This window comes from Gymnoscopelus braueri (assembly GCF_963280865.1).
Source record: "Gymnoscopelus braueri genome assembly, chromosome: 3".
Classification (NCBI taxonomy): Eukaryota; Metazoa; Chordata; class Actinopteri; order Myctophiformes; family Myctophidae; genus Gymnoscopelus; species Gymnoscopelus braueri.
The window spans coordinates 5,025,425-5,053,271 of record NC_137612.1 but is presented as its reverse complement, the minus strand read 5'-3'; the positions used below and the strand labels follow the sequence as shown (position 1 = coordinate 5,053,271).

General features: G+C 39.9%; 2 protein-coding genes across 6 annotated transcripts; one reads left to right on the top strand and one right to left on the bottom strand.

Moving 5' to 3' along the window:
* Positions 1-624: 624 nt before the first annotated feature.
* Positions 625-18,414, top strand: LOC308082980 (aggrecan core protein-like; the record flags this gene model as incomplete). The annotated part of the gene is made up of 14 exons (XM_080425059.1): positions 625-880; positions 2,991-3,377; positions 3,925-4,093; positions 5,229-5,356; positions 6,026-6,319; positions 7,574-7,942; positions 8,478-8,586; positions 10,038-10,165; positions 12,338-12,613; positions 13,333-13,476; positions 14,659-14,949; positions 15,319-15,402; positions 15,576-15,707; positions 17,513-18,414. The coding sequence occupies 14 exons, from the start codon at positions 625-627 to the stop codon at positions 17,788-17,790; spliced, it is 3,045 nt and encodes a 1,014-aa protein (XP_080281185.1). The 3' UTR covers positions 17,791-18,414.
* Positions 16,638-27,847, bottom strand: LOC308082832 (receptor-type tyrosine-protein phosphatase C-like). Of its 5 annotated transcripts, none has more exons than XM_080424883.1 (11): positions 27,516-27,847; positions 24,958-24,972; positions 23,481-23,895; positions 22,928-23,257; positions 22,522-22,782; positions 22,271-22,408; positions 21,952-22,074; positions 21,676-21,831; positions 21,149-21,268; positions 20,306-20,414; positions 16,638-18,988 (listed from the first exon to the last, which is right to left on the bottom strand). In XM_080424883.1, exons 3-11 carry the CDS (start codon positions 23,635-23,637, stop codon positions 18,922-18,924), a joined length of 1,461 nt encoding a protein of 486 aa, XP_080281009.1. In that variant the 5' UTR covers positions 23,638-23,895; positions 24,958-24,972; positions 27,516-27,847; the 3' UTR covers positions 16,638-18,921. The 5 variants fall into 5 exon arrangements, with proteins under 5 accessions (XP_080281009.1, XP_080281007.1, XP_080281010.1 ...); XM_080424881.1 differs by having other exon boundaries at positions 22,928-23,492; positions 23,704-23,895; XM_080424884.1 differs by having other exon boundaries at positions 22,522-23,492; positions 23,704-23,895.

Below are 27,847 nucleotides of genomic sequence, written 5' to 3'. Positions count from 1 at the left end.
GGCCAATCTGAAAAATTGGGCCAGAGGTTCTGAATTGGCATCCAGGGAGTGTGCGTGCACAGTTTCGCAGCGGCAGGGCCAACGGTGCCAGAGATTAGCTGCTAACGGACGGACAGGACGGACACACGGACGGACACACGGACGTACGGACGGACGGACAGGGGGTAAAACATACTCTCTCGCCATGCCTTTCGGCCTGGCGGAGACAATACAGTCAGTGAGTCACAACACACTAGAAAAACAACCCCACTAAATTTATGAAATAACAATGATGTTAAATATATTTGCACCCACTCTTTTCAGAGCCAGTACATACAAAGTACACACCCAATTACTTATATTTGAAATTGCTGTTTTGTTATGTGACATTTTCCTTTTCTTACGATTATCTTTTGAAATGGCAATTAGTGGAAGTTTGTGCAGAAAATAATTTCACCCTCTCTTTTACACACGTAAACTTGTGATGTGACAGTAAACTTGAAATTGAATCCTGCCAGCTCTTATCATGTTTGAGCTCTCAGATGGTCCTTGACTTTATTTTGACGTGTGACGTGTGTCTGATGGTTGTTTATAAGGTGGATGAGTAAGGCAGCTGCACAGTATCTAGAGTGACTCTGTTTCAGAATGAAGGGTTGTGGGCCTTTGCTTGTTTTACTCCTCTGCCTGTTTGAGGCTGGGGTTCAGGGAGATGAGGACCGCTTGAAAGAGCTGCAAGACATGGTGGACAGCCTGGAAGCCACCGTGGTCGAACAGATTGAGAATCTGAAGATCGTAGAGGCCAACGCGGCAGCCAGCCAGCATGAAGTCTCTGAGCAGAAGGTCTTGGTGGCCGATCTTCAAGTGGAGCTGGACCACACAAGGGAAAAGAAAGTACATGCAGGTTAGTTGTTAAGAGGCTATGCTTCATGCTGAAATGTGATTTGAAGAAGTTGTAAAGGTCCAGGCATGTATAAATGTTTGTCATTTGGTAACACTCGTTTCACTATTATTATAAATGTATTTATTATTAGTGGGATCTCTGGGAAGCAAGTACACTCATGTTCTCTCTCTCCATACTTTGACCTAGAAACTTTAAAATGTTCAGTTACCTTTGGATTTCAATTGACTGTATTCATATTTTTTTTTAATTAATTTTTTTAAATGGATGTCTATGTGGAAAATGAGAATCCCAGCTTTTTTCACCTTTATTTCAGTCCTACTACTTCAACATGCTTAAACTTACCGACTCCATTTAGTTTAGTTTGTAAAAAATGTTAATTAAAAAATGTAAACAGAGGAAATATCTAAAGGTCAGATTTTGAAGATTTTGAATTTTAAATTCTGAAATGGTTTATATCTTATTTTATTATTTTCAATTCTGTGATGTCACAGAATTAAATCCCTGTTCTATCTGGACTACAATGGATTACAGTCCGTGTTTCCTGTAGTTCCAGTCAGCACCCCAAGGGTGTCTCCAAGCCGAACTACACAAGATTTAGTTCAGCCTTTATCAGTGAAGGGCACCGTGACGCCACAATAACTTTAGAAGATATGTAAACACTATCTAACAGCACTAATATCTGCAGACACAATACACATGACTATTTACCAAATACCGGTTAAAACAAATGCACAATGAGGTAAAGAAACACCAGTGGTTTAAAGTAACCAAATACGTTTAGGCAACGTCTGTACTCAAGTACAATTCTGAGCAACTTTTACTTTACTTGAGTATTTTCAGTTTTTTATATTTTATACTTCTACTCCACTACATCTCAGAGGCAAATATTGTACCTTTTACACTACAATTATTAATACAAAACATCCATTAACCACTTAATCCTATCTTATACTTAGGCTATTTGAAATTAGCCGATCTGCAATGTGACAAGTTGTGAGTATTTTTGAAATATTTGAATAAAAAAATATATATCAAGTTAAACATTTTTATATTTCATCAAGACTATTGGGCCATCTGATATTAGACCCCATCTTGTTTGTTACTAGTAAAGCAAGATTTACAAAACATAAATACATGAGGAGCAGCTGCCTTAAATGTTCTGCTGTTTACACCACTGGTTAGTGGGAATACATTTTATTCCCACTAACTAGTGGTGTAAAGTAATTAAGTACATGTACTCAAGTACTTTACTTAAGTACAATTTTGAGGTATTTTTACTTTACTGGAGTATTTCAGATTTTCTGTACTTTTACTTCTACTCCACTACATCAGACGCAAATAGTATACTTTTACTCCACTACAATTATTTGAAAACTTTAGTTACTAGTTACTTTGCAGATATACATTATTATATTATAAAACATGAATTAACCACTTTAGCCCCATTTTATACCTAGGCTATTTAAAGGGGAAGACCACTCATTTTCAACATTGAACTATGTCTTTAATACACCTTAGAGCTGTTGTGTGGAAATAAGAAAAAAGTCCCCCCCCCCCTCTATGTTGTCTAGAACTGGATAATTGATTGAGGTCATGTGATCAGTGACATACGCAGGGTGTACTTTTGGCTGAGGGGGCGGAGCCAAAAGTACACCCTGCGTATGTCACTGATCACATGACCTCAATCAATTATCCTTTTCTAGGCAACACAGAAGGGGGGGGGACTTTTTTCTTATTTCCAAACAACAGCTCTAAGGTGTATTAAAGACATAGTTCAATGTTGAAAATGAGTGGTCTTCCTCTTTAAAAACAGCAGATCTACAAGCTCACAACGCGTTGCATCGCGACGCGTTGAGAGCTTGTAGATCTGCTATTTTCAAACATTTTGTACTTTTACTTTTGTGGTACTTTAAGTATATTTTGATGCCAATACTTTTGTACTTTTACCCAAGTAACATTTTGAACACAGGCCAACCCACACACAGTGTTGTAACAGAGTATTTTTTTATGTTGTGGTATTGCTACTTTCACCCTAAGTAAAATATCTGAGCAATTCTTCCACCACTGATTCCCACTTTAACGCCTCCATCCCCCTCTCCACCCCCTCCAGTCAAAGATCACACGCTGACCGTCCGAATCCCCGTGGAGTCGCCGCTCCGCCCCCAGCTGGGCAGCAAGGTGGTGGTGCCCTGCCACGTCCAGGACAACTCGGAGTCTGTGGGCCATCTCTCCACCCTCTCCATCCACTCCATCAAGTGGACCTACGTCCCCGAGGACAACTCCCAGAAGTCCACCATCATCCTGATGGCGTCGTACGGCCAGGTGCGCGTGGCGGCGGAGTACCAGGGCCGCGTGACCATGGTCAACTACCTGCTGGTCGCCACCGACGGCACCATGGAGATCACGGAGGTGCGCTCCAAGGACTCGGGAACGTACCGCTGCGAGGTGATGTACGGCATCGAGGAGCACTACGACTCTGTGGACATTCGGGTTCAAGGTATACGACAACCGATTCGCCCTTAAGTCAGTGGTTCTCAACCAGTGGTCCTTTAGGGAGTTCCAGATGGTCCTCAGCTATAAATGATGGAGAGTTGGTAACCAAATGGACCCCTAATAGATCTTTAACTCTCGAGAGTGTAAAATGAAACCAAATGGACCCGTGAGGGTCATTTACATTTTACTCTCTCAAGAGTCAAATTATTGTTAAACATCTGCATTACTTAATTTACAAGAAGTCTACACAATTAGATAATGTAGAAGAATTGTTATTTTGATCCACGACAACAAAACATGTTGTGTAGACAAGTTTTGCGTGTGAGAGAAGCTAAATCTCATCAAACGGTGGATCCGTGGCTCAAATACCGAATAACTAATGGACCTTGATACGAAAAGGGTTGAAAACCACTGACCTAAGTTATAAAATGTCTTTGAAACCAAAAATAATTGTGAGCAGGAAACGTCTGTTGTATTATTCAATCCGTTATGCTACACACTTCTCTTACCCCCCCCCCCCCTCTCTCTCTCTCTCTCTCTCTCTCTCTCAGGTATTGTGTTCCACTACTACATTCACCATTACACCCTGACCTTTGAGGAGGCGAAGGCAGCATGCATTCAGAACAGTGCTACCATCGCCACACCTGCTCAGCTAAAGGCCGCTTATCATGATGGCTTCAGTCAGTGTGATGCTGGCTGGCTGTCTGACCAGACTGTCAGGTAGGAATTAGTTTCACAGACTTTGACCAGTTGTTTTAGCTCACAAACAAACGCAAACAAAGCTGATTCTGCACAATACATCATAAAATCAGTCAGTATGGTTTGCCCCCCCAATATTAATCATTGCTATTATAGAGTATTTATCCAGTATTCTGATGTTCTCTCCAGCTCTTTGATCAACAGAAAATACAATTTCAGGTCAGGATGGTAATTTCATCCAGTCAGGAGAGAGAACTAATACAGGATACAGGATAGACAAATGAAATTGGAAGTGATGAAAGGATAACCAGACAATATTGGAATTGGAACACTATAAAATTGAAGATGATTCATGGGTTCTCTCTCCTGATCGGGTGAAATTGGTGACCCGCCTGAAAATGTTATTAAAGAGCAGGAGAGATGAGGAGACCCATGTTACTGTAATAGCAATGACTACTATCAGAATAAAGTTGTAACATTTTAACAAAATAGTTTTTGTTTTAACAAAAACCTCTAGGTCTGTCTGAGGCCTCTGATGGCAGACACACTGACACAATGCAGTTTACTCCTAAATGACTTCTCATTGACTTACATTGCATGATAAAACGGGTCTCAAAGTCACTCTTTTAGCACATGAATGAACGCAAACAATGCAGATTCTGACAATACATAACATTACAAAACGCGACACAGCATTATTATTATTATTATTTAATAAAAACGTCTATGTACCATTTGCAGATACAGATCTGGATGTGCGGATCCATTCTAGATCGACACACACGACATTTATAAAACAACATTGTCCAGTTTTGTAACGAATCTGCTTTGTTTGTGTTCGATGAAAGTATAAAACAAGGCTTAAATGATTCAAACCTGGGACAGACAACACTTATGCCATATCATATTACAACATCCAAAATCACAGACGATTTCTATTCTCATATCACGATGTCGATATAATATCAGTATATTTCCCACCCTTCTCCAGAACATTCCACATCCCACACAGTAAAATATACAGACGAGACGACCCGCTGAATTTAAGCACATTACTAAGCGGAGGAAAAGGAACTAACAGTAAAATATACACATTTTTCCTTGTATCGCCTACAAATGACCCGTCATTAATCGACACCTGTGTGTTTCAATGCAGGTACCCCATCCACAAGACCCGGGAGGAGTGCCTTGGAGACAAAGAAGCACTTCCTGGAGTGAGAACGTACGGAGTCAGAGAGCCTGATGAGACCTACGACGTGTATTGCTTTGCTGAGAAGATGTCAGGTACACACCTGGAAACTCTTCACACATTTGTTTTAATATGTTTGGAGTGCCAGATGGGTGATTATTATTGCATCAGGATAATTCAAACGGTCATATAAGACAGTGGTTCTCAACCAGTGGGTCAGGACCCCCAGGGGGGTCCCCACATGATGTTGGTGGAGTCCCCAGATGACAGCAAAGGGACAATTTAAGGACTTTTAAGACCTTTTTAAATACCACCTTAAAAAAAAGAAGAAATTAAATGAAAAAAGACCATTACTGCTTCAAAAGTAATCAACAAACTATACTATAAAAACTGGTCAAAAAACTGGACTAAATTGTCAAATAATCGAAGAAAGATGCAAACATTTAGAAAATAGCAGATCGACAAGACCTTAAAATGTTGAGAACTACTGATATAAGTTGTCAATAACGAAAGAGAGCTTCTGAGTAACTGAAACCCACCATAAACTCACTTCAGTATTAAATCAAGGTCTGATAAAGCTCTCCTTGTAGAAATACACTGTGTTCAGAGTACTGAGTACATTATACTTATACCCTGAATGTATTTAATCTCATCACAGACTGAGAGTCTCCCTTCTTTCTCTCCCTCTTCTGAAAGCGCTACCATGCTCTATTGAAAACATTTAACCATCAAAATGTAACCCAAACCATCCTCTGTCCTCCCAGGCAGGATCTTTTACGCCACGTCACAAGAGGAGTTGAGCTTCCACGAAGCTCAAGACCATTGTGTCGAACGGGGCGGTCGTTTGGGCACGACCGGAGAGCTGTACCTGGCATGGCAGGACGGCATGGACTTGTGCCACGCCGGCTGGCTGGCTGACCGGAGCGTCCGCTTCCCCATAAACGTCGCCAGGCCCCAGTGTGGAGGAGGGAAGCTGGGAGTGACGACCATCTATCTGCACCCCAACCGGACAGGATACCCCGACCCTGCTTCTCACTATGACGCAGTGTGTTATCAAGGTAGGTCCTTGCAGAGTGTGTGATTGCACCATTCATTTGTCAGAATCAGAATTCAACTTTATTGTCACGTCACAGGATTACAGGTGTGAAGAAGTTGGTGAAAGTGGAGTGGGCCCGAACAAGCCCACACATGCAGTACCAGATTTGGCCACTTGGAAACCTTTGCTTCAGAACCCCCTGTGGTTCTGTTTGACTGTCTGCATTGCTGTATGATCTCATAACTTTGTCGTGAGCTGTGCTCCGGATGGTTAATTAATTAATTAATTACTTGGCTCGGTCTCTTGACAGCTACAGTATGTTATTAGTGGTCCTGATCTCTTGATTGAGCCCAGTTATGTTATTCTCACTATTCATCCGTCGTGGAATTCTGGATCAATTAGCAATCGATGAGGCACATAGGAGTCGAAGCAATATTCTAGGTGGTGGTGATTATGCTTCATGTTACATGATATCATGGTCAGAAGTACATTAACACTCATGTCAGTGGTACGGTAGTTCTGCCTCGAGCACAGGGCAAAGATCATAATTATACTGTAGCTGCTTGAAGGACAAACTGAACCATAACATTAAGATAGGCTTTACCAAAACAATAGCTATTAGGCCTAGTGGAGACATTTAGGCTCTTACAAGCTGTCAAATATCATAATGTATTGTAGAAGTATTATAAGTGAATTCAGTGGTGGAAAAAGTACTCAAATTCTTTACTTAAGTAAAAGTACAAATACTGCAATATAAAAATACTCTGTTACAAGTAAAAGTCCAGAATTAAACATTTACTTGAGTAAAAGTACAAAAGTATTGGCATCAAAATGTACTTAAAGTACCAAAAGTAAAAGTACAAAATATTTGAAAATAGCAGATCTACAAGCTCACAACGCGTCGCATCGCGACGCGTTGTGAGCTTGTAGATCGGCTATTTTCAAATAGCCTATGTATAAAATAGGGCTAAAGTGGTTAATGTATGTTTCATTATATCATAGTTTATATCTGAAAAGTAACTAGTAACTAAAGTTTTCAAGTAAATGTATTGGAGTAAAAGTACAATATTTGCCTATGAGATGTAGTGGAGTAGAAGTAAAAGTACTGAAAATTGGAAATACTCAAGTAAAGTACAAATACCTCAAAATTGTACTTAAGTACAGTACTTAAGTAAATGTACTTAGTTACTTTACACCACTGTAAGTGATGGTAAAATATAAAGGTTAGCTATAAGCAGCCACATAACTTCTCCCTCACATCCCTCTCCACCCCCAGAGATAGTAAGCATCCCTTTTGAGATGCCGCTCCGCCCCGTTCTGGGCAGCAACGTGTCGGTGCCGTGCTTCCTCCAGCTGAAAACGGACAACGACCCCAGCGGCCCGCACATGGCTCCGCTCTCCCACCCCATCAAGTGGACCTACATCACCGAGAACAACGTCACGCTCATCCTGGCCGCCTTGGACGGAAAAGTCCACGTGGAGAGGGGCTACAGAGACCGCGTGACCATGGTCAACTACCCGCTGGATCCCACCGACGCCACCATTGAGATCACGGAGGTGCGGTCCAAAGACTCTGGGACGTACCGCTGTGAGGTGATGTATGGCATCGAGGAACACTTTGACTCTGTGGACATTCAGACTCAAGGTACGACACTAGTCCGTAGTTGTAAAATGTCTTTAACCCGTTAAGACTGCGAAAGCATCCGTGTCATTTTAGATTTGAGCTAAAAAGGCATTATTTTATACTTTGGCTATTCGAAAATAGCAGATATACAAGCTATACGAGCTTGTAGATCTGCTAAAAAAAAATTCTCGTGAAAATGTGTGCAAAACTTATATATATATATTTATGATATATATTTTTTTAAAGCAAACCTTTTTTTTAACTCAAATCTTTGCTTCTGGGGGTCCCTGGAACACAATATTTTGAGATGGGGGTCTGCAGGGGTTCTTAGCAACATAAGTTTTTCAGAAAACTGTTAGGATTTAGAAGACATTTTGTAGAATTGGCCCAAGGTCTTAATGGGTTAAAACCAGCTGCAAATGAGAGCAGGAAATGCATGATCTCTCTCTCTCTCTCTCTCTCTCTCTCTCTCTCTCTCTCTCTCTCTCTCTCTCAGGTATTGTGTTCCACTACTACACTGACCATTACACCTTGACCTTTGACATGGCGAAGGCAGCATGTGTTGAGAACAGCGCCTCCATTGCCACCCCGGCTCAGCTCAGGGCTGCTTTTCACGATGGCTTAGATCAGTGTAGCGCTGGCTGGCTGTCTGACCAGACTGTCAGGTAAGGACTTTCAGTCAGACTTTTACCAGTTGTTCTGGCCATCACACAGATCCTTACATAATGATGATCAGTGGTGGAAAGTAACTAAGTACATTTACTCAAGTACTGTACTTAAGTACAATTTTTAGGTATTTGTACTTTACTTGAGTATTTCCAATTTCCAATACTTTTACTTCTACTCCACTACATCTCAGAGGCAAATATTGTACTTTTACTCCACTACAATTATTTGAAAACTTTAGTTACTAGTTACTTTTCAGATATAAATTATGATATCACAAAACATACATTAACCACTTTAGCCCTATTTTATACCTAGGCTATTTGAAAATAGCAGATCTACAAGCTCACAACGCGTCGCATCGCGACGCGTTGTGAGCTTGTAGATCGGCTATTTTCAAATATTTAGTACTTTTACTTTTGGTACTTTAAGTACATTTTGATGCCAATACTTTTGTACTTTTACTCAAGTAACATTTTGAACACAGGCCTTTTACTTGTAACAGAGTAGTTTTATATTGTGGTATTGATACTTTTACTTAAGTAAAACACTTGAGTACTTTTTCCACCACTGATGATGATACTTCCTTCTGGATTTAAGGAGATGAATAAACTGTGATCTCCCCCAAAAACACTGCCTCACTGAATAATTTTGTATTATCCTTCAGTAAGGATATTGCTTTGGAAATGTAGTAGAAGTTGAAGTTTGTCCGAGGCCTCTTATGTCTGCAGACACATGCACAAACACGATTACATTTAGACACCTACGAGAAGTACAGTGCCTTAAGTCAAATGGAATTATAACAGAAACAATATCAGGAATGCAATCAACAGCGGAAACAATTGGAACTCACTGAAGGCCCTCGATACTCTCCAGAACCTTCCACATATGACACACAATCAGTGGTGGAAAAAGTGCTCAAATGTTTTACTTAAGTAAAAGTATCAATACTGCAATATAGAAATACTCTGTTACAAGTAAAAGTCCGGAATTAAAAATCGACTTGAGTAAAAGTACAAAAGTATTGGTATCAAAATGCACTTAAAGTACCAAAAGTAAAAGTACTAAAATGTTTGAAAATAGCAGATCTACAAGCTCACTGTGAGCTTGTAGATCGGCTATTTTCAAATAGCCTATATATAAAACAGGGCTAAAGTGGTTAATGTATGTTTTATAATATAATAATTTATATCTGCAAAGTAACTAGTAACTAAAGTTTTCAAATAATTGTAGTGGAGTAAAAGTACAATATTTGCCTCTGAGATGTAGTGGAGTAGAAGTAAAAGTATTGAACATTGGAAATACTCCATTAAAGTAAAAGTTACTCAAGTACAGTACTTGAGTAAATGTACTTAGTTACTTTACACCACTGCACACAATAGATACACATTTCCTGGTATCGACCCACAAATGTCAGGTCATTAATTGAGTTGTGTGTGCTTCACTGCAGGTACCCCATCCGTGAACCCCGGGATGGCTGTTGGGGGGACAAAGAGGGACATATGGGAGTGAGATCATATGGAGAAAGAGAGCCTGATGAGACCTATGATGTCTACTGTTTTGCTGAGGAAAAGTCAGGTACAGTAAACCACTATCCCTTTAACATTGTGGAAAAAAGAAAAACAAATCTACCAAACAAAAACCTGAGAACAAGTGACCAAGATATGTGTCTGCATAGACTAGCATCAATCAACAAAAACAACAAAAAATACTTCACCCAAATCATGGCTATTTCTTTTGTTTTTGTCGCATTCCTGAGCCAGTAATTCCACATTTGCTGACACTGCTGTGGTAGGAGACCAATGCAAAACGATATAGAAGAATAATATAAACTCCAAAACCACTCTCACAGTGTAATCACTGAGAGGCCTACTGATGATCCAGAGAATGTTTTAACCCATTAAGACCTGGAACTGTGTCATTTTTTGATTTGAGCTAAAAAGCATTATTTTACACTTTGGGCTATTCAAAAATAGCAGATATACAAGCTCATAGCGCGGCACCGAGTGCCGCGCTACGAGCTTGTAGATCTACTATTTTTGAAAAATCGTGAAAATGTGTGCAAATCTGTGAATATATATATATTTTTAAAGCAAACATTTTTAACTCAAATCCTTGATTCTGGGGGTCCCTGGAACAAAATATTTTGATGGGGGTCCGCGGCCAAATACATATAATTTTGGGGGTCCTTGACATGAAAAAGATTGAGCACCACTGATATAGAAACATAGGTTTTTCAGAATACCGTTGAGATTTAGGAGACATGTAGAATCGTCTTCAGGTCTCAATGGGTTAAATATAGTTTTGCGCTTGTTAAGATTGGTCTCCTATTAACTTCAATTAGTTATAATTCATTAGTTTCAATTCATTCAAATATTGGAATATTGGCCGAAAAAAAAACAATCTCCATGTATTTAAAGCTTGTTGGGGTGAGTAATTGATAGAATTTGTTTTGGGGGGGGGGCTAAGTATTTCTTTAAGTACATGGTAAGTAGTACATGAACAGTCACCTTTTCTCTTGATTGATGCTAGTCTACTATGCAGACATATCTTGGTCGTTTGTTCTCAGGTTTTTGTTGTAGATGTATTTGTCTTTACCACACATGTTAAGAATGTTATTTTAGATGGCATGTTATTTAATCCGATGCTAGGTTTATTGTTTACCTGGCACCAGGGTCGCATTGCTCATGGGACGGCCTTGCACGCCGTGCAGGAACCTATTTGACCAGGAGCACGCGCAGGCATAGATTTAAAACAACTTTAAATTCATACCTCAACAAAGTTTACAAAGGCTCCCGACTCACACCAGGCGAATTAACATAGAAATGAGCCTAGATGCATATCAATTGTCCATTGTGTGACCTGTAGCGTAGGTGTTAAGCAACGTGCACGTCACGTCATTAAAATAGAGTGCAACCACGTTCCAATTCAGCATTGCAACACTGCCTGGCACCCGAGTGTCTTTGAGGCATTATACTGGCAATAGTAACTGATAGAAAAAAAGTATATTTTGGGGTGTATGCCTTTAAAGGGATATTTCACTTTCAAAACAAATTTGGGTCATTTTATCGTCTACTCAGGCTTTTGGGAGCACCCCGGACCATGTTTAAGTCGCTTGATTCAGTATTTAGATATTTGATATCCATTTCATTAGACACGCCCCCTTCCTATACAAACCCACTGTAACTTCAAACTCATGTTAGATTCATGTAAAACACTGTCCTTAGTTCTGGTGACTGATATTGTCCTTCTAATACGTGAGGAGACCGTGTTTTTTCAATAACGTTTTTCATAGATCTTTAATATTTTTTTAGGAAAATGAAAAGAATTTAATACAATAAAAAAATAAAATTAAATAAATGAAAAAATGCATCGAAAAGACACGGCCCCCTCACGTATTAGGGGTGCAGGATGTGTCACCAGAACCAAGGATGGGTGTTTTTGATGAATCTAACATTTATATTTAAGTTATAATGGGTTTGTATAGGAAGGGGGCGTGTCTGATAAAATGAATATCAAATATCTAAATACTGAATCAAGCAACTTAAAACTGTCTGGGGGGCTCACAAAAGCCTGAGTAAGACGATAAAAATCACCCAAATCCTTTTGGAAAGTGAAATATCCCTTTTAATGTAATTGAATATAATATAATCACGTGCCGAGTCTCTCTCTTATTTCCCTCCCTGTTCTGAAAGTGCTGTAGCTCTATTGAGGTAGCCTAACCCCAAACCCTCCTCTCTGTCCTCCCAGGCAGGGTCTTTTACGACACATCGGAACTAGAGTTCACCTTCCACGAAGCCGAAGCCCAGTGTGCCAAGCGGGGCGGCCGCTTGGCCACGACCGGACAGCTGTACCTGGCGTGGAAGGAAGGCATGGATGTGTGCAGCTCCGGCTGGCTGGCCGACAGGACCATCCGCTACCCCATAAACATCGCCAAGTCGCAGTGTGGAGGAGGGATGGTCGGAGTGATAACCATCGATCTGGACCCCGATCTGGACTCTAAACACGACGCAGTGTGTTTCCGAGGTAAATCTTTTAGAGTGAGGGACTGAGGGACTGCAACTCCCACAATGCACCGTCGATAAAATTGGGGTGGAGAGATGGGGCCATCAAGACAAAACAAGCTTGCTATTGTTGGCATGCCCTTGGCTCTGGACACATCTATACAAATCTAACACACTCATTATTCATTTGTTTGGTGCGGCTGTGTTGCTTATGAGTTTTCCATGTTTTTTAATCTGCTGTAGTCTTAAACCTGAACTGAAAAACAAACTGGGGTTTCATACCCCTTTAACTTATGTCCATAGGGAGCCCCATAAACGCCAACAGTTGTCTGTCGTACAAGCTCTATTTCCCCCTGGAGCTTCCTCGTGTCCTGATACACAAACGGAGACATTTGTGGCATGGTGGTGGAATAGCTTTTGGCTCTGCATTATGTAGCCCAGAGGCCCCTCAATGTGTGATTCATATGTGAAACTGGGGGTTGATCAGACCGTTCCTGATTTTATGGCAATTGTTTGGAAAATAGGCTCTTTGGAAGCCAGTTATAGTCAATCTGCATGGAATAAGATCTGCATGCTTGTGAGTGTGTGCGTGCGTGCGTGCGCGTGCGTGAAGGCTCTTGCTTAAAAACAAACACTGGACCAGTAAAGTAGCAACACAGCAAACATCAACCACAGGTAAACATCATTGAACGATATACACAATTAATCCTTATAATAATGACAATGTGGTGTCTCCAACAGATGGAGAGCTTGTTGGATTGATGGGCTACCGAGAACGACTCGAAGTACCAGGGAGAGAGAAAGACCATGAAGAAGAGGAGGGTGAGCTCGAAGAACTGGACCGAACTGGACTCGACTTGGGCTCTGATATGTCTGTTATTGGTGGTGAGTGAAACGCTATTTATTTCATACCACTAGGCTTTCTTTCCTTTTTTCTTTATTCAGATTTTTTTGTTGTTGTATTTAACAAATATTAGGTCATTTGTAAGTTGTTTACTAATAGCTTGTTCATGATCTATTTAAAAAGTGATATTTCTTTGATTAAAACAAAAAAGTATTTTGTTAAAAGGTTAAAGCACTATATTCTGATAGTAATCATTGCTATAGAGTGTTTGTTCAGTCACAGGGGTCTCCCTGTCTCTCCAGCAGTTTAATAAACAAAAAAGACATGTTCAGGTAGGTGACAAAATTTCAGCCAATCAGGAGAGAGTACCCATTTATCAGCTTCGTTTTTGTAGTGTTCCAGTTCCAATTTTGTCCGCTCATTTCTTTGTGTCATCACTTCCAATTTTCACTTGGTTAATCTGTATCCTAATCTGAGTTCCCAGAAGTTTTCACCAGCTCTCGCATACAAACGGGAGGGGCGAGGAACTTCTGGGCCAAAACCCCTGTATTTGTGGGCGGGATGTAACTTACGCTCAGAATCTGAGCGGACACGCCTCTTAGCGGTCTGAGAGCTGTGTAACTCGTCTAAACAGTCCGACGAGAGGCAAACAGCAGTACACAACAATGGCGGCCGCAATTTCTCAAGGGGAAATTGCTTCCCGTCGCTCCTATTTACATGCAACACCCACTGCATGTGTATCCCGCCCCCTTTTCTTCATTGGCTGTTGATTTGAATCAGAACGCAGTGGCCGCGCCCCTGCTGTCCAGGCTTTGAGCCGAAGCCTCCCAGACTATCCGTATCCTGACTGAGTTCTCTATCCTGATTGGATAAAATTGGTATCCTGACCTGAAAATGCATTTTCTGTTTGATAAAGAGCTGGAGAGACATGGAGACTCCTGTTACTGAACAAAAACTCTATAGAAATTAGTACTCAGAATATAGAGCTATTTATCACTGATCTTAACCAAAGAAAATCACGTACCCTACCTTTAACTATGAATAAGGCAGATTTTTGTTTTATCATATCCAATCATAACCAACTATTGACATATTTAACAAGTCATTAATAACTCATTAACTAACTGTTTGTGAATGATCTATTAACTATTTATAACAAATTGCTGTTCTAAAGTGTTACCCATAGTGGACCATGGTATACGTTTCTCTGTGATATTCTTCAGATATTCTTCAGAAGTTGACGGCGAGTGAGAGCACGGTGGATTACCTCGAGAAAAAACTGAGCGCTGTGGATGAACTTAAGGAGAGCCTGTGGGTCCTGGATGCCCTTAATATCAAAATCAAAGAAAGTGAGAAGAGGGTGAATGCCTCAATTGCCAGACTGAATACCAGTGAGGAGATGGTGGGTGTCCTTCAGTCCAACCTGAGTGTCATTGAGAAAGTGGTGGAAAATCAGACGAAAAGACTGGATGCGAGTGAGAACGAGGTGGAGTACTTGAAGGACAAAAACGCAGGTAATTTGAACAGGAGGATGTTCTGTGAATGCAGGTGGGGTGGGCCCACAAAACGTTGCGATGCGACGTGTTGTGGGCTTGTAGATCGGCTATTTTCAAACAGCCAAAGTTTAAATAGGGCTGAAGTGGTTAACGTATGTTTTTGTAATAATAATCAAAATCTTCTCAGTAACTAGTAACTCAAGTTTTCAAATAATTGTAGTGGAGTAAAAGTAAATATGGAAATACTCCAGTAAAGTAAAAATACCTCAAAATCGTACTTAATGATAATGTAATGTAATGTTTGATCCAAAATTCACATGGGGAAGCTTTCCCATTTAATTGAAACTATTTACAGTTGACTCAGTGCTAATGCTGTCCTGATTTCAGCCTGCCTTGATAAACTGTCCACCATAAATATGACGTTGATGGAAATCAAGAGGCAAGCAGAGGAACTGAAGGAACAAAATCCAGGTATTGTATACCTTCAGGTTTAGCAAACACATCCTTCTATGTACTGTATTACACAAATCTCACACAGGTGTAACTATCATGGTAAATAAGGTTGATTGTGTCAAACTGCACAAAAAATCTATAATAAAGTATTTATTTGTCAGAGAAAAATATGGATGCTTTCTTTGTTATAGAAAAAAACCCAACAATTGCATTCAGTGCAGCCGACGGAGGAGATGGAAGGATTGCACCCTCGCAAACTAACACCACTTTCATCTACAGAATGGTTATCACCAACATTGGCCACGCCTACGATGAGGCTACAGGTAAAAGATCCTGTCAGGGCTGCAAATGTACTCATTTACAGTGGTGATAAAAGCACTAAATTATTTTTACTTAAGTAAAAGCATCAATACTGCAATGTAGAAATACTCTGTTACAAGTCAAAAATCCGGAATTAAAAATTGACTGAAGTACAAAAGTATTGGTATCAAAATATGCTTCAAGTACCAAAAGTATAAGTACCCATTTCACAAGTTTAAAAAAAGTTATCTTTTGAAAATAGCCGATCTACAAGCTCACAATGGCGACGCGTTGTGAGCTTGTAGATCGGCTATTTTCAAATGGCCAAAATATATAGTATAGGGCTGAAGTGGTTAATGTATGTTTGTAATAATAATCAAAATCTACAAAGTAACAAGTAACTCAAGTTTTCAAATAATTGTAGTGGAGTAAAAGTACAATATTTGTGTAGAAGTAAAAGTACTGAAAATTGGAAATACCCCCAAAAAAGTAAAAATACCTCAAAACTGTATTTAAGTACAGTACTTGAGTAAATGTACTTAGTTACTTTCCACCACTGCTTATATCTCAATGTCTGGTCCGGGGCCCACCACCAGGTCCTAATGGACCCTTACGGATCTGCAAATCTGAGATTGTATAAATGTAACAATTTTTCTTTGGGACCCCAATCTACACTGTGAAATTCTCAGTGTCAATTTAACTCTTCAGAGTGTACAAATGGAACCGACTTGGCCCGTATGCGTCCAGACTCAGAGTTACAGACCCGTAAGCGTCCATTTGGACCGGACCCCTGGTGGGACCCGAACTCAATGTTGAGAACCAGTGTTCATAGATTCTTGTCTCCACCTCATAAAGCAGCGACCAACGTTTTTGTCAAATTACATTTTCCGTAATAATTTCTGACAGCTGTAGAGAGAGGCACAGAGAGGCACAGCAGCATTTTTCTGCCAATATTGAGTTTATTTGAATAAAGTGGCTTAGCTTGTACTGCAAAACAACAACAACAGCGAACAGCGATTTACAGTAAGCAAGGACACAAGATAATACATCATAATACATCAATAATACATCATAATACATCAAATGCATAGAAATACTAATCTAATAATAAAGTAATACATAAGTAAACCAATAATCTAATAATAACTAATACGTACGTAAACCAAGAAGCTGTCATCAGCCTACATACAAAACTATACACACTATAGGATGCCAGGTCAACAGTGACCTGTCTGACTACATAAAATGCTATCTAAGTTACATTTTAGCCTTTGCATAATCCTGCAAGGTCGTCAAGGCTAGGGGCAAGTGCAGTGGTGGCTTATCCAACGGGCTTGAGGTGCTGAAGCACAGGGCACCAACCTTGGGGGGGGGGGGGGGAACCAAACGGCGTGAAAAAAATAAAATAAACTTAGAAGCAGGGCTCCGCGCATCGAAAAAAGAAAGAAAAAGGAGATTCTCCGCTTCCTATAATGTTGTTGTCATGTTGTGAGAAATGTCACTACAAGCTTGTAGATCTGCTATTTTTGAAAAATCGTGAAAATTAGTGCAAATCTTTGAACATACATATTTCAAAGCGAACATTTGCAGCTCAAATCTTTGCTTCTGGGGGTCCCTGGAACAAAATATTTTGAGATGGGGGTCCGCGGCCAAATACATATCATTTTGGGGGTCCTTGACATGAAAACGTTTGAGAACCACTGATGTAGCAACATAGGTTAAAAAAAAAAAAAACCTATGTTAGGATTTAGAAGACATTTTGTAGAATCGGCCTCATGCAGGTCTCAATGGGTTTAAGTCCAAGGCCAACAATCTTTTGCATCAACAGGTTTCTTCACAGCACCAGTAGATGGCGTGTACTTCTTCACGTTCTTCTATCACACTGGAAAGTTACTGGACGCTACGCTCTACCTTTACAAGAACGATCAACGTATGGCCCTCACCTCCGACCACTCCACTGGATCTGAAGGGGCTCATAACGGGGGCAATGGAGTCTCCCTGCAGCTGCAGCGAGACGATCAGGTGTCTGTGTACATGGCTGCCAATACGGACGTTTGGGGAGACGCCTATGGCCATACCACCTTCAGTGGCTTTCTGTTACAGTGAACACGGATCATTAAGAATCCAGCGTGATCTCAGACGGTTTGCTGGGATACTCAAGTATCCTGATGTTAAGAGAGTACCGAGTTATTCTTAGGTCTTCATTTTTTTATATTATTGTTATTATTATTGTTTGTTAAATCAATCATTTCAGATTTCAGGTGATTTCTCCCATTATGTACAAAAATGGAGAACATTATAACTGGCTGTACAATAACAATAAATAACTACATTGGATCCATTGGAACACATGTTATTTTTCTATTTCCTGAAAAGTAATGGATTTTGGACATACAGTGCACGATTTCTACAGTGATTAGATCTAACATTTTTGCCTGTTGCTGAAGGTTGATGTCTTGTTGTGGCCCATTGATAATTTAAAGTGCTGAATCTGCTGATAGCTCACCATAGGAGCAGGTTGATTGCTCAGCTCAAGGGTGAAGAAGGGGTGAAGTAACGTGTAAAAAGAAATCATGTGAACCGATCCTTACTCACTCGATAAAAATACGTTTAAAAAAAGACTACGGGCCCGGACTGCTAGCGTAGCGGTCCGGGCTTTTCCGCGTGTCACTCCCCATTTCCTATCAGCCTACTGTCCTATCAACAATAAAGGCATAAAAAGCGCAAAAATAAATCAGAAAAAATAAAAAAGACTACCGACGGAGGAGTCTCCAGAGTGGCACGTTCCCAAGTTGCAGCAGAATTTGGAGGTATAGGGTGAACAAGAAAGAGGACAGCACGGTTCCTTGGGGACCAACACATCTGACAGGCTACCCTACAGTTAGCTCCATAAAGAACCTCTCACTCCGCTATACAGCTCCGAGATGAGGTTCTATGTCGTTCTCATCCAGAATCGGTGGAACGTCCGCCAAGGCTCCGCTGTTTACCCTTTTGTATACATTGTATCCCAAAACTAATGGTAGATTCCAAACCACACGGATGTTTAAGGTTTGGTTCGGAGCATAATATTTTAGGTCCGGAGCGAAACTACCCGTTTAAATCGCTTATTTAGTCAGCCTGTGGCCATGTTTCCCATTGTAGCCAAACCGGGAGCAGTACTGGCAGCGGACGTAGGGGGGTTTTCCGGGTTGTGCTGTACTGTGGTCTGCTGGTATGTCGTTGGGTCTTGGGTGTCACCTACAGAACCTCATCTTCACCCGGAATGAGTAAGTATTGATGCAGCTCCATGCGTTGTACGAGCTCACTGTGCAGAAAACAGTACAGTTTGGTTAGAGAGGACATCCAGTGTGAGTAAGGCAAGGTTTCCCAAACTTTTCAGGCTGCGACCCCCCAAAAATAATCATATTTGAAGTTGGGACCCCCAAGCACTTTGAATTGTAGGCATTACATTCAGTTTGACTCGGTTCCACAGATAAATATTGTGAAAAGAGCCGAACAACAAGCACTGTGAGGCGTTGTGAGCTTGTGGATCGGCTATTTTTTACGATGTTTGCCTCTTTCGTACGTAGTGTTTGACAATCTGGCCCACTTGGTATTAAAAAGGTCTTACAAATCATTCAATTGTGACTTTAGAAATGTGCAGATACCCTGCATACACCGGATACAAGAAGAGTGGGCACTAAGGAAGCACCTTGATGTAAAATGTACTATTTTGTCCAAAATGTAAGAGAATAAAATATTTGAAAAATGGTCTTACGTAATGTAAAGTATACATGATTAGAACATGCACGATGCATCATTATCAGACTAAAATGTACCCATCAACTTTTTGTTTATGCTCAAAATGATTGGACATACAGGTTTTGGAGCAATTGTAGAAATATTAGACCTTAGGCGGGACGCGCGGGGGGGAGTCGGGGGGGGGGGGGGTGCCCACTCTTCCTTAGTGCCCATTCTTCCTGTTACCTATACACTTGTACTGTATGTTGGATGCACATTAAGCAAATCATCTGGGGACCCAGATATAAGAGCGTGGTTCATTAAAGCCTATACTGAATATGGTCATGTAGTGTTTGACCTTTGACACGGGCGAATTACAGAATGCAATCAATTTTCAATAAACTTCTTCAGCAGGAAATTATTGATTTTGACACCATGGTGGTTCATTCATTTCAACACTCTATTCCAACACGGTAAAGCTCAAGTAACATGGGAGTCAGACTTGTTAACCCATTAAAACCTGGAACTGTGTCATTTTTAGATTTGAGCTAAAAAGCATTATTTTACACTTTTCAAAAATAGCAGATCTACAAGCTCATAGCGCGGCACTGAGTGTCAAATCATGAAAATGTGTGCAAATCTTTGAATACAGTATATATATATTTTTAAAGCGAACATTTTTAACTCAAATCTTTGCTTCTGGGGGGTCCCTGGAACAAAATATCTTAGATGGGGGTCCGCGGCCAAATACATATAATTTTGGGGGTCCTTGACATGAAAAAGATTGAGCACCACTGATATAGAAAACATACGTTTTTCGGAAAACTGTTGAGATTTAGGAGACATGTAGAATCGGCTTCAGGTCTCAATGGGTTTTTAATTAAAAGATGTGAATACTTACTGGGAATTCCAACGCTTCCGACAGTAGATCTTGTAGACATAAAAGAGCATGGCAGCAGATGTAAGGACGATGAAGAACGCCAGGAATCCAGTGAGGACTTTGTTATTGTCTACAGTATATGAAGACATGGCATATAAAGATAAGAACAGCAGTTATGCTAGACTTACTGATCACATGTAAAGAGTAGTATCTAAGCATGTGGCATAATAATTTACTTAAGACAGAATTGTGGTGAGAAATGTCACATTATTGTATACCAAAAAAAAACATTTGGAAAGTGAAAGCTCATACACAGGGTAGAAATTTGCTTCTTTATGGAGCTGACTCCATGTTTTCCATTGTGAGCAAAAAGTTTTGGAGAAAACATGAACTGGCGGAAGATTTTGTCAGACTGAAATGGGCATGGCCTTTATGGGGAGCTGAAAGGAATCTAGAGGATTATAATTGTAATGTTTTGATTGTACAAGCTACGGTTCAAGAGTTATTGGCTAAAATGTGGAGTGGCCTGGTAATGCGCCACCATGAGGCTGATTTGAGCGTGTGTGCAGTTTTACACCCATCAGTCCAGCATTGTTCAAGTTTAGCTGCACTGACTGACTGACTGACTGACTGAAAGAAAAAAAAATCCCCAGCCCTGGCCGTTCCAGCCTGCCGGAGGTAACAACAGCTTTTACACTTTTAAGTATTATATGATGGTACTACAATACCTATTTGGACATACAGCTGCGTAAACCTTCTCTTAATAAATATTAACATTCAGTCTCTTGTTGAGAAGTACACATACAAGTTTCTCAATAAAGAAGTAAGGACAATATCGAAATAAATAAATAGTGGGTTACTTACGTCCTTCAGCTGTGAGGGTTTGCCCTTCTGTTATCCCAACTGTTTTGTTCTTGTAGGTGGCTTCTACTTTCCAGTCATAACGAGTGTTAGCCTTCAAATCCAGCCACTTACATTTATGTTCTAGTAGAAAATAAAATATGAGATGTGAAATTACATGAAACATAAAAACCTGGAACAGTCTGATATTGGAACTAGAAAAGGTGCTCCTTGGAGCACAGGTCTCCGCCAGGTCAGGTATTGTAGGTTATTGTGGGCCAGCAACGTTGGGAATTCGCCAATCAGGATGCAATATGAAAAAGACTGATCACAAGTGGATTCAATGGCATAATGTGTACCAATTTGCGTGATGTTTGGACAGAATTTGTAGGAGTAATATTATCTGTACACACACAGACAGAAGGACGGACGGACAGACGGGGTGCAAAACATAATATCGGCCATGCCTTCGGCCTGGCGAAGACAAAAACAGGCGTGGCAAGGGTTGGAGATCATTAGAGTGAAAATGTATTAAGACAGATGTAACATACCATGCTCCATGGTTTCATTGTGTTTTCCTTTTGTGTAATTACAGTTGTATGAGCAGAGAGACTGAGTGAAGTTTGGACATTTCTTGCTGATGGCTTTGAAGCTGATCTCAAAGGAGTGACTGGTTGTTTTTACCACCTGGCTTGTCATGTTAATCTCTGTTGGACATATGGAATATAACACATCTGTCAAGCTGAGCTGACATTCGGTGTTCATTCATTGGACTTCACGGTAAGACAGCATACAATGACATTTTACTTATTTAATGATCAACTCACCACAATCGATGCTGGGAACTGGAACTGTCTTAACTATTGTACTGTTGTTGTACTTGATTGTGACAGTACAATTGTAATTTGTGTAGGGCTCCAGCTCAGACAATTTCCTGGATTTATTATGTTCTGAGGGGAAAAGACATATGACACAGTTAGAAATTCTCCACCTATGCATGTGTAACTGCATGTGGAATTTGGGAAAATCGCTTTTGGGGTCATCACTCATCATTACTGCATGGACAATACTTATTCAGTCACTTCAAAGAATTGTCCTTTCAGTCAAGTTTTACACAATGGGACATGAGAAGTCCTTTTCACTTACCCTGACAAGTGGCAAGTGGCGTAAGTATCATGGCGTAAGTATCATCACATTTTGGCGGTTTATTTGTCCATTGTATTTCGGCAGGAAATCTATCAGGAGGTTTCAGTGTGATTTCATTTTTAAGAGAATTTAATAAATCTGTTGGAAAAAAAAGAACACTTTATCCTATCTAATTATATTTGGACAGGAGATGTTTTAAAAGAGACCCCCCCCCCCCCCTTACACACACACATAATTTTGAGAAACATTACCTGAAGTGATATATTGAGTTAGGCTGAATGTATAGTTTGTACTAAAACTAAGATTTACAGACACATTTGAGCATATGTCGTTGTAATTTAGATTGAATGTGTTATTGCTACAGAAAACATTCTGATGATTCTTGTCTCCTGTGCATGACTGGAGTTTGTCCAGAGTATCATTTCCGATTGACACGCTGCTCATGTCCCAATCACTCCCATAGCAGAGACGTCCAGAGGTATTGCATTGGACTAGTTCAATGTCCTTTTGTTCTGAAATGCAAAAATGTTGGCGGAATATTCTTGACAATAAATACATATTTCATTATATACTGTGTATGTATAGCATACTAAATATAGATACAGATATATACTGTAGATATACGTGTATATGAATGGTATTTATTTTTCAACATACCCATTTTACTTGTCCATGTAGTTTTATTTCCACTCAATTCACATTGTCTGACTTTGCTGCTATTATTAATAGCCATATTCACATTATGACTATAGCGGGTATAAGGTTTCAGGTAAACATGATGGGATATTGTACTGGAATTTAATGAGATGTTTTTTACAGAGTCAGCTTCACTCAGAGTTTCAGTGTAGTTATGACTGATGGTAGAGTTAGCTTTAGTCAGTGTTACACTGATGGTAGAGTTAGCTTTAGACAGATTTATGGTGTAGTTATGGCTGATGGTGATCCTGATCCTAAAGCCAAACTTCTCTGGTTGAACTGTGTATGAACCTGCACATATAAATAAACAGTGAGAATTATTAGTCTGTAGAGCATATTTATTTGTATTTTCAATATCAGACCCTTTGATTGGTGTAGATTCTGAACACACTCCTGGTTCTGGCAAGAGATAATGATACCACCAGTATGAAACATAAGTACACATACTGTACATGGTCATCACTGCAAGGGATTTATGAAAATAAATAGATTAAAACGTGAAACTGGTACTCACACACTGGTTGATCTGTAATGTAGAATATATAGTAGAGCAGATTAATGGAATTATAATAATCGTTCACTTTGTGATGCAAGCATGAAGTTTGGCATAAATACTCTGTAAGGGTCACTTTTATGGAAAAAGGCGCTGGCCACTCAAACATTATTAGCATTTGTAAAGAATAAGTTGTTTCTTAAAAAAAATATTTGTATCCATAACTTTATTTTGAAATACTTACCCATTTTAGCTGATGTTGTTGTTGGTGTTGTCGTCGGTGTTGTTGTTGTTGTTGTTGTTGTTGTTGTTGTTGTTGTTGTTGATGTTGGTGGTGTTGTTATTGGTTGTGATGCCATTGGTGGTGTTGTTGTTATTGTTGTTTGTATGGTGGTAATGTTGGCTGCAGTATTTTGGCGTGTTGTAGCAGTCGTTGCTGGGTGTAAAAGGTTACATTTATTATTGTACTGTGAACCTAATGTAAATGTGCTTCAAAACATGTTTTTCCCCAAACCTTTATTAGTACAACAGATTAATGGCACATTTCATAAGAATCGTTCACTTTGTGAAGAAAGTATGAAATTTGGCACACATGCTCTTTAAAGGCCACTCTTATGGAATTGGGCGCTGGCCAATAAAAAATCCAAGATGGCAACATTGGCTCCCAGTTACTGCCCGCACAGAGTACAAAACACTGATGTATATATATATAATTGAAGGAATTTGCATCTAAACCTAGAATAAAAAAGAAAAACACTATGAACCATGTCATTACCTTCACATACTTTTTTATATACATATGTATTTATGTATTTATTTGTGTGAGTGTTGATGAAAGTGTCAGCTAGTTGCCAGAGGAAAGAGTGGCGCAACAAGTGAAGATTTTCTGCTGAAATTCGGAGGTGGTGGGAAGTGCCCTGAACATGAACTCATTATAGCAACACTAAAGCAGTACAACATAAACACACATTATTTCACAAAAATCCCCACGGCAGGCAAAATGTAGTATGTGGTCAGAGAACCATCATGCTACTGTGACACTAGGCAAAGTGTACAGAATTGCAGCAGCTGGGGAAGCCGGGGAAGTGCACTTAGATAAGAGGAAGGTGGAATGGTGCTTGCAGCTAAGATATGGCATTTGGCCTGGTGCTTTATAAGGGGCTTGACACAATGACATCTGCATTGCAAAATCACAAACTGTAAATGTTGCAGCCGAGCACCAGCTACATCAATAGGATGGTGGAAGCATGAGTCATTTCACAACAGCTGTTATCGATTGGAAAGCAAGATAAAGATGTGTCTGTGTGTGTGTGTGTGTGGTGTGTGTGTGTGTGTGTGTGTGTGTGTGTGTGTGTGTGTGTGTGTGTGTGTGTGTGTGTGTGTGTGTGTGTGTGTGTGTGTGTGTGTGTGTGTGTGTGTGTGTGTGTGTGTGTGTGTGTGTGTGTGTGTGTGTGTGTGCGCGCGTGCGCGTGTGTTGTATGAGGCTTTGGTAACTTACCAGTTGCATCTGAACCTAGAATGAAAAAGAGAAACACTATGAACCATGTCATTACTTACACATACTTTGAATCAAGTCATGAGGCTGCAACCGATATTATTTATTTATTTAGTCCTATTTATTTGTGTGAGTGTTGATGAAATTGTCAGCTAGTTGCCAGAGGGAAGAGTGGTGCTACAAGTGAAGACTTTCAGCTGAAATTCTGAGGTGGGAAGTGACCTGAATCGCCATATATGGTGATAGCATGAACACTCATAACCCAAACCACAATGTCCTGTCTTGCACTGAAAAGTTCTCCCCGAGCCTACATACAAAATATATTTGGTTTCAGTTTGTTACGTTTAAAGGTAGGGTAAGTGCCGCACGTTGCGAGTGAAAAGTGAAATTGTTTGCTTTAAACAAAAAGCTTTTCGTTCAACGTTTAAAGGACAACTTTGGTTGTTTTTGTACAACACAGGTTCTTTTATTAGTTTGTAATGATAAGAATTTAAAGAAGATTTTTAACTGGGGGGGTGGGGGGCATTCGGGTAATTGGTAAATATTTTAATTTTTTACACAATAAGCCGTCTATTTTTGTCTCTGCGAGGCCGAAAGCATGGAGGCCAGGGCAGAACCTCTGCCCAAAGTTTTCCCCTCGGCCTGTTATAGCGCCACCAGGAGGACGATTTTTGCAAAAAAAATTTTTTATATTGGGCCTACTCCTACAAATTCTGTCCAAACTTCACGCAAATTGGTACACATTATTTACCAATGATTGGCTAAGAATGGCTTCCAAAGTTTGCAGGAGTAACTTGTGTTGTACAAAATGCCACAATTCATGAACCGATTGCCGTAAAACTTTGCACGCTCAAACCCACTAAGCCAAGGAAGAAATGCCACTGCCATGATTTTCTTCAATTTAAAAAAGGCAAAACTGAAGTAATAGTTTTTGCAGCCAAGGACAGATTAAAAGTCAGCTGCCAGCTCCAATCAGTAATGTTAAAAACCTCTAGCCAAGTCAAAAACCTTGGTGTAATCATGGACCTGAATTTAAACAGCCACATTAAAGGACAACTTAGTTTTTTTACAACCAAGGTTTATATTTTAGCTTGTAATTAAAGTAAATAAAAGATGAGTGTTAAAACATTTTCATTTACTGCTTTCTATAGTTTTAGCAATTTTCGCGATCTTTTTTACAGTGGGCGGGGGCATTCGGGCAGGTGGCTAAATATGTATTTTTTTACACAATAACCCTTCGATTTCTTTATTATTATTTACAGTAGGTCTTCTAGCCCCCAATAACTCACATCTGGCCATCAAAGACCACGGGACCTTTTTTATTGTGTAAAAAAAGACATATAGCCACCTGCCCAAATGCCCCCGACCACTGTAAAAAAGACTGTGAAAATTGCTAAAACTATAGAAAGCAGTAAATGAAAAAAAAATAACATTCATCTTTTATTTACTTTAATTACAAGCTAAAATAAAACCTTGAACCATAAACCTTGGTTGTAAAAAAACAAAGTTGTCCTTTAACACAACACAATCACAAAATCGCCTACTATCACCTAAAGCACGGGTTAACCCATTAAGACCTAGAACTGTGTCATTTTTAGATTTGAGCTAAAAAGCATTATTTTACACTTGGGCTATTCAAAAATAGCAGATATACAAGCTCATAGCGCTGCACCGAGTGCCGAGCTACGAGCTTGTAGATCTGCTATTTTTGAAAAATCGTGAAAATGTGTGCAAATCTTTGAATATAAATAATTTTAAAGCGAACATTTTTAACTCAAATCTTTGCTTCTGGGGGGTCCCTGGAACAAAATATTTTGATGGGGGTCCGCGGCCAAATACATATAATTTTGGGGGTCCTTGACATGAAAAATATTGAGCACCACTGATATAGAAACATACGTTTTTCAGAAAACTGTTGGGATTTAGGAGACATGTACAATCGGCTTCAGGTCTCAATGGGTTAAAGGACTGCAGGATCTAGAAAAACTTGTCCATGAATTAAAAAAATCAGATGACTGCAGTTGTAGAGCGCTGCTGCTCGAGTCCTTACCAATACCAAGAAAGTGGTAGCATATCACTCCAGTTCTTAAATCTTTACACTGGCTCCCTGTGTGTCAAGGAATTGATTTCGAAATACTACCGTCGGTCTACAAAGCTTTGAATGGTTTAGGGCCCAAAATACATTTCTGATCTTGTGCAATTTTATGAACCATCCTGATCTCTCAGGTCACGTGGAAAGGTCTGCAAAAATAAACGTGGGGAAGCAGCATTTAGTTTTTATACGCCACACATCTGGAACAAACTGCGAGTCTGCCACCACTCTTATTTACTTAAAAACACAACTAAAGACCTTTCTGTTTACCGCCACCTTTGATTGAGTTACTTTTCTTTTTTTCTTTTTCTTTCTCTTCTGCAATGTAATATCTGTTATTTTCACTTCTTTAGTTTTATGCTTCCTAATGTCATTTCTTAATTGTGTTTCCTTTGCTTGATGGTTCTGTGTAAAGCACATTGAATTGCCGTGTTGCTACACAAATACAATTGCCTTGCCTTATACTCACAGTTAGCTAAGCCAGTCAGCCCGGCCAGGAGAAGCAAGATCTTCAGTCCGCAGAGTCCTGCCATCTCCAGGACTTAGGGTGTGTCCCGCCAAGTGGGTTCCGACAGGGGATAGTCCGCCACCAAATCAAAACCTATATCTTATTCCTACAATAAACACAGCTCCAACAGATAAACAAGTCTACATGGGCTCTAAAAGTCTTTGTTTTATAGCTATGTTTGATTTCTGTGTTGTCTTACACAGCTTCCTTCAGCCCAAGAACTCTAAAACCTTTCTCTGGTTTCTACATCCAGTCCTCTGCCTTACCTTTTCTTTCTGACAGGAAGCTTTAGG